Below are 14,717 nucleotides of genomic sequence, written 5' to 3'. Positions count from 1 at the left end.
TCACTAAGACAGTAATTTCCCAAATTTGATCAATGACAAAATAGCATTTACCATTTTTGAAACCCCATGCTCCAGGCTTTGATGCAAGTTACACACTTAGGCTAAAGAGCTCAAACTATAAAGACAGACAGACCTCAGTCAAATCCTAGATTCTACTAGGTAGCCAAATGATCATCGATTAATTACTCTTATTCTCTAGAGTTCCTCATCTGTAAAATGGAGATTAATATCTATCTTAAGGGAGTATTTTAACAGTTCAACTAAATGTGTTTCAAGCCAATTTCTGTCTTCAAACTCCTTAATGTACTCATATGAACAGTGCTCAAATTGCCCTTGAATTAATCTCCTAAGCATTTCAGATGTACACAGTCCATCAGGTAAACCTTCAGGGTTTCTCCACCAACATTTTTTTAAATAAATATGGGATTAAAAATAATTCTTTAAGACCATTAAAAATACATTTATTAACTTTTTTTTTTTTTGAGACAGGGTCTCACTATCACCCAAGCTGGAATGCAGTGGTGCAAAAAATACATTTATATAAAGGTAAATATAAATTAACTCTTGAGAACTGTATATACCACAGGTGAGGTGTGGGGCAAATACTAAACTTAAACTATTACCTGATAAATTAAAAACGTAAAAAATATGCAAGCTAAAATGGAATTTTTAAAGGTCATCTAGTCCAACAACCATTATAGCATACAGTTTGAATGTAAAACACCTTTAATAGAGCCATTGTGTTATCTTTAAAAAGTTGGGTCTGCTATCAACTATACCAATAACAAGATATATAAGCTTAGATCCATCTCAGTTTTCCTAGGCCTTTCTTTATTCTATTCAATGGGAGAGGTGAATTTGATCAAAGGTTTCACTTACAACAAAATTTTTTACTCTCAGGTAAAATGAGAAAAATAAGAATATAAAGCTTAGTTAATTCAATTTTTTAAAAGTGCATTTCTACATTTTTGGTGCTAGAATATTTTGCTAATAAAACAATGATAGTGGAAGATAATTATTTTCATAATGTTCTTACTTGGCTAAGTTGGCAGACACCAAATCTTGTTTTGTTTTGTTTGTTATAATAGAAACCAAGTATTGCTTTGTTGCCCAGGTGGTCTCCAACTCCTGGCTTCCGGCGACCCTCCCACCTCCATCTCCCAAAGTGCCAGAATTGCAGATGTGAACCACCATGCCTGGTCACAAGTCTTTTTAAATTTGGTGGTTCCTAAATCTGATAAGTCTGGTAACACTGGACTTTAAGGTCTGACAACATTATCTTTAAGATCTCTCTTTGGTCTTAAAAGTTCTATCGCTGTAACAATTTGAATTCCAGAATTTCTATTACAAAGTTCTAGAATTCAAGTATTCCAAGGGATATCCTGAAAATGATGTAATTTACAGGTATAATCAATGTTTTATATAAGTGCAAGGGAAAATGAGCTAGATGTCTGACATACACTTTCAAGCTTTTCTGGTAAAAGAAGAGAATGACTATCACCTCTACTGATACAAAAAAGGATGATGACAATCTACGCCAATCCTTCTTAGTTTCAAGCTTTTTTTTTTTTTTTTACGTAAAACAAAAAGTTCTAACAAGTCTCATTTTGAACTATAACAAGATGGTGTACTCCTTGACTATTAGAAAATTTTAAGAGTGGACCAGTGTTCCAGTGCTATTACTGAATGTTACCGAAAAGAAGCTAACACACTCCTTATTAGTTCTATGTCTGTGACTCAAAAATAAGGGCATTACCTTTTTTCAGGCAGCGTTCAATGCTATCAGTTAAAGTCATTCTTCTTTCCAGAATAAATTCATACAGCATTTTTGAAGCCAGTGCATTTTTAATACCTTCAAGAGCTGCTTGCCTTGTCTTCGCACTATTTAACACCCAATGTAAGAGAAAGAAGATCCAGTTGGAGTATACAATAAGTAACTTTTTAAAATCTTATTTCCTTCTAAACTTTATCTATGTATAGATTTTTTAAATCTAATTCTCATCAAGCTCTAACCATTTGTCAATAATATAATTTAATTTCCATCTATGACTCACCTTATTACACAAAACACTTAAGGCCGCTTTATATCATGGCATTTTTCTTAGTTTGATAGCCACAACTTTAAATGCCTACATAATATTTTATCGTTTCAATGTATCAGTATAGTTTCAATGTATTGTTTTCCTATATTACATATTTAAGTAAATTTACACTTTTTAAAAAACTATAAACGTCTAGAACTGCATCTTCAGGGCTTTTTAATTCTATTAAGGTCAGTTCTGAAGCTATAATGAAGAAAAACAATCTAGCTTTGACATTTTTTTCATATCATAACAACATTAGCAGACAAGCAGCTTAAAGCAAGGTTTCATTATCATTTCTAGTTGAAGATTAACTTTTAATTCAACAAATTCATTTATATTATAATCAAATACAGTTATGTATGTGCTGTTATGCTAGAACAATTACTAATCTGACTCAATCTAAATTCTAATGGCATGTTACCACACACATTAAAGTCCAATGGAACAAGAAACATGATCCAAAGTAAACAAATTAACCTTCTGGAAAAATAGATTGCTATTATCTGAGAGCTGTACAAATTATATATATGTAAGGTAGCTGATTAGAATCACACAGAATAATCACTTCTCTTAGCTTTTGACTAAGATCAAGCGTAGAATCACACAGAATGGAGTTTCCAGTGTTGCCTACCTCTTATCCAGGGTTAGGTCAATTAATCCTTTCAACTTGTACTCTAGGTCTTCTTGAGTTCCTTCCTCATCAAGGACTTCTGGTCCTAAGAAATAATATAAACCAGCCATTATAATGTAAAAGAAAAAAAGACAGGGAACAATAGTATACCTTAGCTACAAGAATTCCTCCACCTGAAACATTTTATCTAAAGTCGCAAATTTAAATTTAAAACTCATACCATCTTCAGCAAAACTGGAAGGATCACTATAACCACTGCAATGGCTCATTGTTTCAATTGATGCATCTTCATCACTAAAAGGTTGAACATTTCGATGCTGGCCACCTATTAGGTAAAAGAGGAAAGAAGTAAGTTATTTTATTGGCATATATCTAAATATTTAACTTTGGAATTTTTAAGTTTACTTAAGAGAAATCCAGTAATAAAACCACAGACTCATATAAAAAGAGATAATTTTATCACAAGTGAATATATTTAAATATTCTTAAACTAAGTCAGTTCACCTAATACATTATTTCAAAGCACCAATGATATATCAACTATACACATCAGTCCTCTAATAAGAGGCATTCTTTTTTTCTTCCTGTCCCTGTCGCCCAGGCTGGAGTGCAGTGGCACGATCTTGGTTCACTGCAACCTCCACCTCCCAGGTTCAGGCAATTCTCCTGCCCCAGCCTCCTAAGTAGCTGGGATTACAGGCGCACACCACCACGCCTGGCAAATTTTTTGTGTATTTTTAGTAGAGACAGGGTTTCACCATGTTGGTCAGGCTAGTCTCGAACTCCTGACCTCGTGAACCACCCACGTGATCCACCCACCTCGGCCTCCCAAAGTGCTGAGATTACAGGTGTGAGTCACTGCGCCCCCAGCTGAGGCACTCACTTTTTATGACACCAAAACTGATAGGAAGGTGGGCAGTGGCTCCCGCCTGCAATCCTAGCACTTTGGGAGGCCTAGGAAGGTGGAACACCTGAGGTTGGGAATTTGAGACCTGCCTGGCCAATATGGTGAAAGCCCGTCTCTACTAAGAATACAAAAATTAGCCCGGCGTGGTGGTGCACGCCTATAGTCCCAGCATCTCGGGAGGCTGAGGCAGAAGAATCGCTTGAGCCCGGCGGGGGGAAGACGCTGCAGTGAGCCGAGATGGTGCCACTGCACTCCAGCCTGGGCAACAGGCCAAGACCTTGTCTCAAAAAAAACTGATATGAAGATGAAAAAATTATTTCCAGACCATGATTTCAAATCATGAAGACAATGAAAACAGATCCAGAAATAGAGTGTTGTATCATAGATAATCATAAGAGTAAGACAAATACATTTTCCAATGAGAATGGCTGGGCTTAGCAAACACGAACTGGTGAATAGGTTTTTAGGTTACACATGTCTTATGTTAAGGGGAATTAAGGAGTTAAGACAGGGTAGTTTTAAAGACAACTTAAAGTGAGAGAAGAAAAAAAGGTTTAAAATAGAAGTTTTGGTATTTGATATAGTATAAAAGCCTATCAGATAAACTACCTTTAAGGGAAAGGTTCTATACAACGTACAAGAGTTTAAAAGTACCAATGCTGGCGGGGCGAGGTGGCTCACACATATAATCCCAGCACTTTGGGAGGCTTAGGCTGGCAGATCACCTGAGGTCAGGAGTTCGAGACCAGCCTGGCCAACGCGGCAAAACCCAGTCTCTACTAAAAATACAAAATTAGCTGGGCCTGGTGGCAGGCGCCTGTAATCCCAGCTACTTGGGAGGCTGAGGCAGGAGAACTGCTTGAATCCAGGCGGCACAGATTGCAGTGAGCCAAGATAGCACCATTGCACTCCCTGTCTGGGCGACAAGAGTGAAACTCTGTCTCAAAAAAAAAAAAAAAAAAAAAAAAAAAGTACCAATGCTGTTACAAAAAAAAATAAAATCTTTTTAAAAACTAGAATCTTCCTTTCAACTTCATTAACTTCAGGAATAAATACACAGTCGCTTAGGGATTTTGCATTAAATAAAAGGCCTGCCAAGTCATGCACTACAATCAGCACTGAGTTAAGTCCCAAATGCTGCCCTAAAAGTGACAGTGAGTCACCTGACTAACCTCTGAACCTAATTCCCTCTCAGTAAAATCAAAGTTCCTATGTTCAAACGTCACCACCCTAAGGGTTTTGTTTTTTTTTTAATGCTCCAAATTTAAGCCTGTTACTGTTGGGCTGGATTTTTTTTTTAAAGGAGTTGTCTTTTTTTAAAATCAAAACAGAGAATTTAGCAGATTTTTAAATTAACACAGCAAGCAAGTGGCCTTCAGATTTGCTTGCTTGGTGCCAAAGTAGTAAAGCATAAAGATTAAGTAATGAAGCCAAAATCTCAAAATTTCTTAGAGTGCTTAGGACAGGAATAAACAAAGACCTATGACATCATACTCTATTTCTGGATCTATCTTCCTCGTGTTTATGACTGAAGTCATGGCAACAGATGAGTGTCATCTGATTAATTTTATTAACATTTATTCACAAGTCAATTCACAGATTTTCTTTTTCATAGCCTATTTCTGAGAGTATTCCTCCTATGCAACTCTTAGTCTGGTCCCTTAACTCATCAGTATTAATGATTTCTAAGATTCGAGGGAAAGAAAAAAAATACACACATATATATATTAAGAAAAAAAACCCTGTATGAATGTCTGATATCTAGGTCAAACTCACCCACGTTGTGAGCCTAAGTACCGTGAAAGAGACGGCACTCTAGGTATATAAAGTAATTATTTCTAGAGGGCTTACTAACAAGGTTTTGTTCTTTCTTGAAAACATTCTCTTTAAATTAAGTGCTATGACATACCTGTATAAAAGAAGTCAATTTTATTACCTTCCTAAAACTCTCCACTAACATAAAAAATAGTTTAAGTCATTAAAGTAATAATGACAATTTGGTTATATAGTGGAGACCTCATTTGAATCCCATTTCTTCTAGATGTCATTTAAAAATAACAATTAGGTAAGTGGCTTGTAAGTAAGCAAAAGTTTGTGTAATTTTCCATCTCTTCTACTCAACTATTATTTATTAATTGTTTACTAAACACATAAAACATTCACATGGGACCAAGTTAAAGTTTCAAAAAGTAAATCTCACCCCCATCCCTTTCCCCAGTTCCACCTCTGAGAGGCAACCACAGTTAACAAGTTCTAGCACATACTTCCAAAGATATTCAAAGCATGTATTGTGTTATAAATTAATCAAAGAATTATTTTCTATTTGTTTACATATGATAAAATTCAGTGGTGAAATGGATCTTTTCTACTAAAATAGTGAAAAGGTAGCAGCAATAAAGTTGATGAAAGGTCACAAATGAGCCCTGAGGCAAAATTTAAAAGGCAATCCCCGCACAGCCACCAGAGTGGCACCAGAGGTACTGTAAGCACAAAGAGGGAAGGAGGCTTGCCCAGAAACTTTAGACGGGAATAAAGGTTTGTGCCTGATCTAGGCCATTACTAATATCATTACAACTTTCAAACTTTAGCTTTCAAACTTTTCCATTTCATCAACAAAAGGGTAAAAGAATAAAATAAGTATCTTCTAGAAAGAATTAAAATGTTTGATTCAGATGAGGAAAAGCTGAAACACAGTGGTAAGAAATATCCTCAGACCAGGCACTGTCCCAGCATCGTGGGAGGCTGAGGCAGGAGGATCCCTGGGGACGAGGGACTTGTGACCAGCCTGGCCAACACAGACCTTGTCTCTACAAAAAATGTAAAAAATAGCCAGGAATGGTGTCACATGCCCATAGTCCTAGCTACAGAAGGCTGAGGTGGGAGAATTGCTTGAAACCAGGAGTTAAAAGGTTGCAGTGAGCTATGATCACACCACACTGCACTCCAGTCTACGCGACACAGACAGACTCCCTTTCCCTTTAAAAAAAAAAAAAAAAAAGTATCCTCAATTCACATAGAGCAACCAGAGGCCACAATAAACTAATTACATATTTTACATCTTGATAAAAAATGAATTTCATCAACATGGAGAGCATTCAAAATGAAGAGGCACCTAAAAAAATGGAAAAGATTGCTGTTTTAAGAATCCCTCCCTATGGTCAAGTATTAAATGTTTAATACATGATCACGAGTTTTTGAGCTTTCTAAATGCCAGTTTCCAATAACCTTTAACAACACAACCCGCATATTTACTTTTCTTGTGAACAAAGGCATATCGTTCTGAGTGGCAGCCGTGACAGTGACAACCGTGTTCAAAAATACCTAACAGCTAGTAGTTCCAGTGCGATAACGTCAGAGAATACTCCAATATTTAACTCCTGTTTAAATTTCTAAATAAAATATTACCAGGTTATTTAATACTCGATTTGAGTTTACTGGGGTCTCTCCTAGAAGGGCCTTCCAATTCCAATTGGAATCCTTTTTCTTAACCATATGATAAGTAGAAAACCATAAATTCGGTTAAGCACCTACCCATCCCACCCAGGAAAAACTTCGACTTCGTAGCGAGGGCACAATAACCTCAACTTTTAGCCAACTGCAACCTAAGCTCCCCAACACCCTGGCTCTCTGGGGCTCACTGCAGAGAACATATAGAATGCAGCACAAAGGGGAACGCGTTTCTTTCCCCCGTGAGCAGGAGGTCGCCTCGGGTGATCGCAGAGGTGCTAGAGGTTCGGGGCTTCTGTAGGTGCCAGTTAGGGGCAGGAGCACAGCCTAGGGGGGAGAAAGTGGTCCCCCCCGCCTCCGAGGCCTCCGCCTGGCCAGGTGGACAGGCGGGACGGAAAACTTCCCCGACGCCTCTGCGTCACCCCGGGCCCACCGCGCAAGGCCCAGGCCGCGTGACGCAAGAGCTCGTCCAAACCCGCCGGACGTTTGGCATCCCAGGAGCTCCATACTGGAGCCGGGCGCTCAAAGGCGACCAGTGACGGCATGGACCCAACTCCCTGTTCTTCCCCACCCGTGGTCAGGGAAAGATAGGGAGAGAGCGCCGCAGAGAAAGGAACTCTGAGAATAGTTCCTTTCCCGCCCAGCTCCCGGTCAGCCCCTGTTCCCACACACTCTCAGGCCCATGGACCCATTCCTCCCCGCCCCCACAGCCGGTGCCCAAGAGTCCGGTTCGCAAGCCAGATTAAATCGCGCGAGGAGCGGCGCCCAGGGCACGCTGGGAATTGTAGTTCAGTAGCCAAACCACGCACCCTGGAAACGCAAACGTGTAGAGCAGAGAAAGAACTACAACTCCCACCGTGCCCAAGCATGGGAGACTTGCCAGCCTGGCCGGCAACCGGGATGCCGGCGGCGGGGATACCCCTTACCTGCTGTCGCCGCCGTCGCTGCAGCTGCTCCTGAGCCGCCGCCGCCAGCACTGCCACCGCGGTGGGGAGTGTTCCGCTTCTTGTTCTTCGGCATCGTGGGACGCCCGGTGCCGCCTAGAGTCGGAGCTTAGCGAGGATCAGCCGATGGAGCTGCACTTTTTACTCGTGCGTCTGTGCGGCGGGCGGCTGAGAGGCGAGTCTTCGGCTAACAACAGAGGCGAGAAACGGCGGGGGTAAGAGTGGGCGGTGGCGGCAGCAGAAATCCCCGTGAAGAGCTGTGATCGGAAACGATACATGTTTCTCTCTAGCGCGGGAGCTAAGGCGGGGCAGGCGAGGCCTCGACGCCTTAAGTAGCAAGACCGCCGCCTGACGTCATCATGTAGGCGGGACTTGAGCGCTCCTCAGCCAATCCCTGCACACCTCCCCGCTAGAATCGTCCTTCGGGCGGGGCGCGGATCCTGCCTACAAATCCCATGCGGCCGGTCTTCCGTCCGCGCCCATGGAGCCTGTCTTCGTGGCCTCACTGAATTCTGGGAAACGTAGTAAGGCTGGGGCCGGGGCCTCCTTCCAGCCCTCTCTTCCCTACGGGCTTTTCTGCCCACTTCCTTTTCTCCTGGTGACCCCACCCCTGCCTCCGCTCGGCCCCCGCCTTGGAACTGGGTGAGGTAGGCACCGGCGATGCGCAATGGGGGCGAGTACGCCCGATGACAGGAGTCAGCTTCCAGCTGGCAGCTATGCAATCACCTTTGCTTCTCTTTCTCCGGAGGCTGATGTTCTCCTTAACCTTTCCCCTACTTCCCTGCGGCACCTGCCAGGCACACAGTCCTACCTCTCCTGGGGAACATTTCCATGGTTTTAGTTTTAACTAGTTCCATGAACTAGCCATCATCAGTACTGTACCTGTAATTGGACCGTGGTTCAGGGTTATGTGCCCCCCCCAGCCCCCCAAAAAAGGGATGCTTTCGTCTACTTAGTTATGGAGTTCGTGTATATCTCAGATTCTAGACTAGGAATATATGGCAATTCAGCATTGTGGGTTTCTATTCAAGAATGTGTTCCTTGGCAATACTACCTGCCAGTTGGGAGGTCAATTGAGGATAGAAGTTTCTGAGAACTTCACAGCTGGTAAAACAAACATAAGTTATACATATCAATAATCGCAGTTTTGCTTTTTTTCTCAAGACTCTCCTAGATCTCTGACTTCCTTGTTAGGACATTTGTCAAGTATTTAGAGCCTGTTATTAGGTTCATATACTATGCTTATGACAGATCAAAGTCCCTGACTCACCTCAATGTATGTGAGTCATCTGCCACTCCACCTCTCAGCTGAGCTATATTCTTCTATTTTCAATTGCCTGTAGCACATTTCCACCAGAATATTCCACTTGTACCTCAACCCCACATCTCTGAAACAACTACTATATTTCCTTCTTCCTGTCTTCCCTTTGTTCACTGTACTATTTATTATCCTCCCATATGTTAAATTCCAAAACTCAAATTCTCAGTCTTTTTTCTCTTTGATGCATCCCCCCCCACACACACACACAAAGCAATTAGTTTTAAAATAACACTCTTAAATTCCTGTCCTATTCTGTGATCACATGTGACCTCAGTTCATGCCTGGGCATTTTAAGCGACCTCCCAGTCTTTTCTTCCATGTTTCATGCTCAGTAATGCTGCCAGATTTATTTGTGTGTCCTCTGTTTTACTAATCCACCTGCTTTAATAGTTGCTCAAAAACATTCCATGGTTCCCATGACTAATTTTTAAATGCCAACCTTCTTAGCCTGGCCCTGACTCCCTTTCCAGCCTCATCTTTCACTGCTTCCTCATACAGTCCTTGTTCTTCAGCCAAATGGGATGCTTTTCATTTCCAATACACAGCTCTGTTCTCCTACCTCCATTTCCTCATTCATATTCTTTCCTCTTCTTGTAATGCCTTTCCTCCCATCTTCACCTTAAGAAATTTTATCCACCTTTCAAGAGGTAGCTCATGCTGCCACCTTCCTGAAGCCTCCAGCCAGAATTGTTTCTTCCTCCTCACAACTCTTTGATACTCATCCTAATAACGCCTAATGGCACTTACTACCTCCCCACACGGCCTACTCAAAGATGCTAAAATGGGCAACATTTCAGGGTTGCTTTTACTTTGTTTAATCCTGAAGCAGCCAGTAAACTGCACAGAGCACAGAAACCAGATGCAGAGGCAGGTTGCGGGGGAGGAAGCAGCTCGCACTGACTCCTTGTATCTAGAGGCACACTGCAACTCAGTGACAGGGCCTACAGGGAATGAGATGTCTCATAGAATTGTAGACTCAATAACTTTAATAACCCTAGGCTCTTCACCATCCAGAAACAACTTGTACTATACATAAGGCAACAGTTTTACCACTCTGGAGGCACATCACCTAGGCCTAACGTCCAGGTTCCAGCCCTGGAAATGTGTGCTTTGCATTTGGGGCTGGGGCTTTTTTTCCAAATCCTTTCACATCCACTTAGTTTTTCTTGGGCAGGCCTGGCCATGGCCCACCACATCATATACATACTTGTTTTATATTTATTTGTGAACACATGTGTCATCTCATGAAATTATCAGCTTTCTAAGAACAAAAATCTTTTTTTATTTTAATTTGTTTTTTTCTTTTTTCTTACTTTTCTTTCTTTTTTTTTTCTTTTTTTTAAATCTGTAGACCCAAGAACTTGAAAAAATCTTGGTTTCATCATTTCTGTATCCCTCATGGCACAAAAAGAAGTGTTACATTTGAAATTGAAATTATAGTCAGTGTACATATAGTTAAATGAACATTTAAGAAATAATTGTTGACTAGATTTTTCTGGATCAAGGAAAGGCAAAAACTTATGTATCACTACATACATACATTCTGGATCAAGGAAAGGGAGAAACTACTTATCACTACATACGTGAAGTATAGCCTTCAGTATAATGAATTCTGAGAGATAGTGTACTTTCGATAAAATTACCTTACTATAGTTTTACATCTACAGTTTAGCTCCAGACCAATGCAAATATCACAAAGCTTTAGCCCAACTCCTCATGGGACAGTGGTCTTCAGCTCCACATACTGTTTTGCATCATGTTTAAAGAAATTAGAAGACTCCAAACATCAAGTCACTAAATGATTACAAATACCAGAAAGGAAGGGGAAGCACGAAAGGGAACAGGAAAAGGGACTCCAGATTTTGCTTTTTTCTTCAGGAAAGATCACGCTCCCTAGAAACTTCCACCTACATGTTGACCAGAACCGTGTCACAAGATGATCCCTAGCTGCAAGGAAGTTTAAAACACAAGTCTTTTTGGTTGGGCTCATTGGCAAACAAAATTGAGGTTCTGTTGTTAAGAATGAAGGGAAAACCATGGATATAAGGTAGACAAATAGCAATGTCTGCGTCATATACCAGTAGGCAAAATTCTCTCATGCTCTAGTAAATAAATATCACATATTTGTTACCAACATGACATTATGTGCTACCTCAACATTTAAGTCATTGTAAAATATATTCTCCTCTTATAAAACAACTTAGTTTAATATTTCATCGAACAGAAATCACCATCAGGGTAAGTATACTCAAATATTGCAAAAATAAATTTTACATTAATCAGAATTTAGGGGCACACTCGAGAAAAGTTCTAAGTTCTCATAGAGTCTGTGTGTTGATGACTTTGATTCAAGAACAAGTAATAGAGATAAGATTCATATTCATACCTTCCTTGAAGGCATAAACATGAAAGGTTTTCTTTGAATGACTTTAGTCATGGCCTTCTTGGATTCTCTGCATGGCACTGAGCAGAAATAATGCCTCCCAGATCCTCCATGTAGGGCTTGTCAGAATCCATTTCTTGCCTATATCTCCCAAATCACTTCTCTCATCACCTAACACAGTCCCTTTCCTAATGCCATATCAAACTCTTAGCAGGTCTCTGAGCTCACCACTCTCAAGCTTCCAGACCTCACCTAGGTTTGGCACCTGCCTCTCTCCGTATTGCATCTCCTGCCCCTCTTTTCACCCACTGCACTTCAGCCACGCTGGTCTTTGCCAACTCAAAAACACAAAGTTCATTCCCTGCTTAAGATTTTTGCAACAGCTCTTCCCACTGCCTGAATGATCAACCCAAGCTTCCCACAGTTGCCATTCAGATCTGAGCTTAAATGACACCAACCTGAAGAGGCCTTCCTTCTCTCCCACTCTTCCACTCTCCATTCTAAGGTCACATCCTCACCCTACCCACCACCAGCACCTCCACCCTGCTTATATTCTCCCAAAGTACATCTCACTACTTAATATTTTTGTGGCCCAATCATTTTTGTCTCTCCTACTAGAATGTTAGAATTACAAGGAAGGAGATCCTGTCTGTTTTATTCACTGTTGTATCTTCAGTACTGGAACAGTACATGGCACTTAGATATTCAGTTAGTATTTACTGAATGTTTATACCACTCCTGAGAAGAATAAGTGTAAGCAAAAGAAGGCGAAGCTGGCCGTCCTGAAATACTGTAAGGTGGATGAGAATGGCAAAATAAGTCACCTTCATCTAGAGTGCTCTTCAGATGAATGTCATGCTGGAGTGTTTATGGCCAGCCACTTTGGCAGACATTACTGTGACAAATGTCTCACTTATTGCTTCAGCAAACCAGAAGACAGTTACTTGTATATGAGTTAATAAAAGACATGAACAAAACACATTTACTGAATGGATAAATGTATTAATAACTAAATGTCCCTCCTCTGCCTAGAACATCCTTCTCTACGATCTCCCCATCATCCTTTAAGTGACTGATCCTGGGCCGCTAATCTTGGGCCCCCCAACTTGTCTGATTTAAATGTCTGTCTTTTTTGTTCCTGTAGTGCCTTCTTTAGACTAGTGTTAATTATATGTATTGTAGTGTTTTCTTTTACTTCTTTTTTTTCAATATGTATTGTAGTTCTTGATTACTTGTCTGTTTTCCCCTCAGACACAAGCTACAAGCTACATGTGGCCAAAGCCCAGTTTTGTCACTTCTGAAACACACACGTAGCACCTTTGTGCAAATTAGAAACAGAACACCAAGCCTGATGAGTGTTTATGGGCTGGAATCCAGTCACCAGTCTCCCTTCAGCAGGGAACAACCTATACATCTGTACATAGTGGCCCAGTAGACAATAACTGTATATGTTTAATTGAATGAGGGAGTGAATTTCCTCTGTATTTTAGCAGTTTTCTTAAAAGCAAAGGAACTAATGTGGGGAAAAGGATGAGGCTAACATTTATTGGAAGTCCACACTGCCACTGTTCTAGACTGTTTTCACACCTCTCATGTAATTCTTACAGCAACCCTACACAGAAAAGATTAGTTTTACCATTTTGTGGATGAACAAATGAGCTCAGAGAGGTTTTGCAACTTCCCCAAGGTCGTACCATTGGTAAACAGTGAGTCTGTGATGAAAACCTGGGTCTAACTGATTCCAAGTTTGCCCCTGGCTTGCTTTGGCCATATGGGAACCTGACTGCTTGTTCCCAGGAGTCATGGGTTTTCTTGTTTGCTTTTTTATCATTTCAACTTTTATCTTAGATTCAGGGTATACATGTACAGGTTTGTTACATGGTTATATTGCATGATGCTGAGGTTTGGGATATGAATGATCCCGTCACCTAGGTAGTGAGCATAGTACCCAGTAGTTTTTCAACTCTTTCCCCCTCCATCCCTCCCGCCTCTGGTAGTCCCCAGTGTCACTGTTGCCATTTTAATGTCCAGAGTCATGGGTTTTATTTGCAATCCTGCGAAAACGGCCCGTTGAAGCTAAATCTTGCCTTCTTCCCCCTTTTCTTAGAGTCTCTTCACCCCTAGTATCAGTATACTGGGGACATTCAATTGTTGACTGCCTGGTGATTGTTTGCCAGTGTAAGTTTTTTCTGATATTTATAAAGCTTTAGCAGAACTTTATTATTAAATAGTAATGTTATTCCATCAAATAATTTTTTACATGGATTATCACTTGTTATGTTTTAGATTGCATTGTTTTCTTAATATGTTTGCAATTTTTGTTTTATTGCCAGGAATGGTGATAATACAGCATGCTAAATTTGAGATCCCTGTTTGCTAAGAAATGATACAGTGGGCAAATTTAGTTAGAACTCTTCAAGGCTGAGGATATATTTTGTTTGCTTTTTTCTTTTTGTTGTGTAGAAGACACTTCTATGTGGTTTTCAGTTTTGAAATTACATACACTTTCTCTAATGAAATTTCTGACAAAAGACAGTAAATGTTTAATTGTCTTCTAAAACGGGGATGTTGCTTATCTCACAATACTGCAGTATTATCAATAATAAAATACGAGACTGTGTTAGCAGGGTACTGTGAGCCATAAGTACCGTAATACACACAGCCAAACTAGGATAGTTATGACGCATTGTGTTGGAAGAACTTTTTATGGCAACAGCGTAAGTAGGAATTATCTTTTGTTGAACATAAAGATATCATTAGACTTTTCCATTTGGATATCCTGAGTCTTCATACCAAACATAACTAAAATCAACTTGTTCTTTACCAAACCTCTCTACATTCTACAACCAGTTTTGTTTTTTTGTTTGTTTGTTTTTGTTTTTTTGTTGGGGAAGGTGTTCGTTTTGGGGGGTTTTTTTTTTTGAGACAGTTTTGCTCCTGTCGCCCAAGCTAGAGTGCCATGGTGCGATCTCAGTTCACTGCAACCTCCACCTCCCAGGT

At 40.4% G+C, this 14,717-nt stretch overlaps 2 protein-coding genes across 7 annotated transcripts in view; both read right to left on the bottom strand.

The window, feature by feature from the left end:
• IFRD1 (interferon related developmental regulator 1) overlaps positions 1 to 14,717 on the bottom strand; it is a 53,071-nt gene that overhangs the window by 17,601 nt on the left and 20,753 nt on the right. For 3 of the 6 annotated variants that reach the window (XR_012432801.1, XM_045388551.2, XM_045388555.2), the window contains exons 1-4: positions 7,996 to 8,318; positions 2,936 to 3,040; positions 2,716 to 2,800; positions 1,757 to 1,881 (exon numbers count right to left, since the gene is read on the bottom strand). Coding sequence is in view for 5 of the 6 variants with exons in the window: in XM_045388551.2 (XP_045244486.1) it covers positions 1,757 to 1,881; positions 2,716 to 2,800; positions 2,936 to 3,040; positions 7,996 to 8,089 (409 nt within the window). In the remaining variant the exon portion in view is untranslated. Of the gene's footprint in view, positions 1 to 1,756; positions 1,882 to 2,715; positions 2,801 to 2,935; positions 3,041 to 7,995; positions 8,319 to 14,717 lie in introns of those variants that run through there. The other 3 variants (XM_045388554.2, XM_045388553.2, XM_065542474.1) reach the window with 2 other exon arrangements.
• On the bottom strand, positions 8,133 to 8,318 carry LOC135970220 (uncharacterized). The gene has a single exon (XM_065542475.1). The coding sequence runs from the start codon at positions 8,289 to 8,291 to the stop codon at positions 8,133 to 8,135; it is 159 nt and encodes a 52-aa protein (XP_065398547.1). The 5' UTR covers positions 8,292 to 8,318.

The sequence above is a fragment of the Macaca fascicularis genome, chromosome 3, assembly GCF_037993035.2.
Source record: "Macaca fascicularis isolate 582-1 chromosome 3, T2T-MFA8v1.1".
In the NCBI taxonomy this organism is placed as follows: domain Eukaryota; kingdom Metazoa; phylum Chordata; class Mammalia; order Primates; family Cercopithecidae; genus Macaca; species Macaca fascicularis.
Note: the sequence above shows the minus strand (reverse complement) of the source record. Positions and strands in the feature narration are given on the sequence as shown.

Bases quoted from the DNA above. Each gene is read 5' to 3' on its own strand.
- LOC135970220 (XM_065542475.1), bottom strand. From the start codon at position 8,291: ATGTATCGTTTCCGATCACAGCTCTTCACGGGGATTTCTGCTGCCGCC.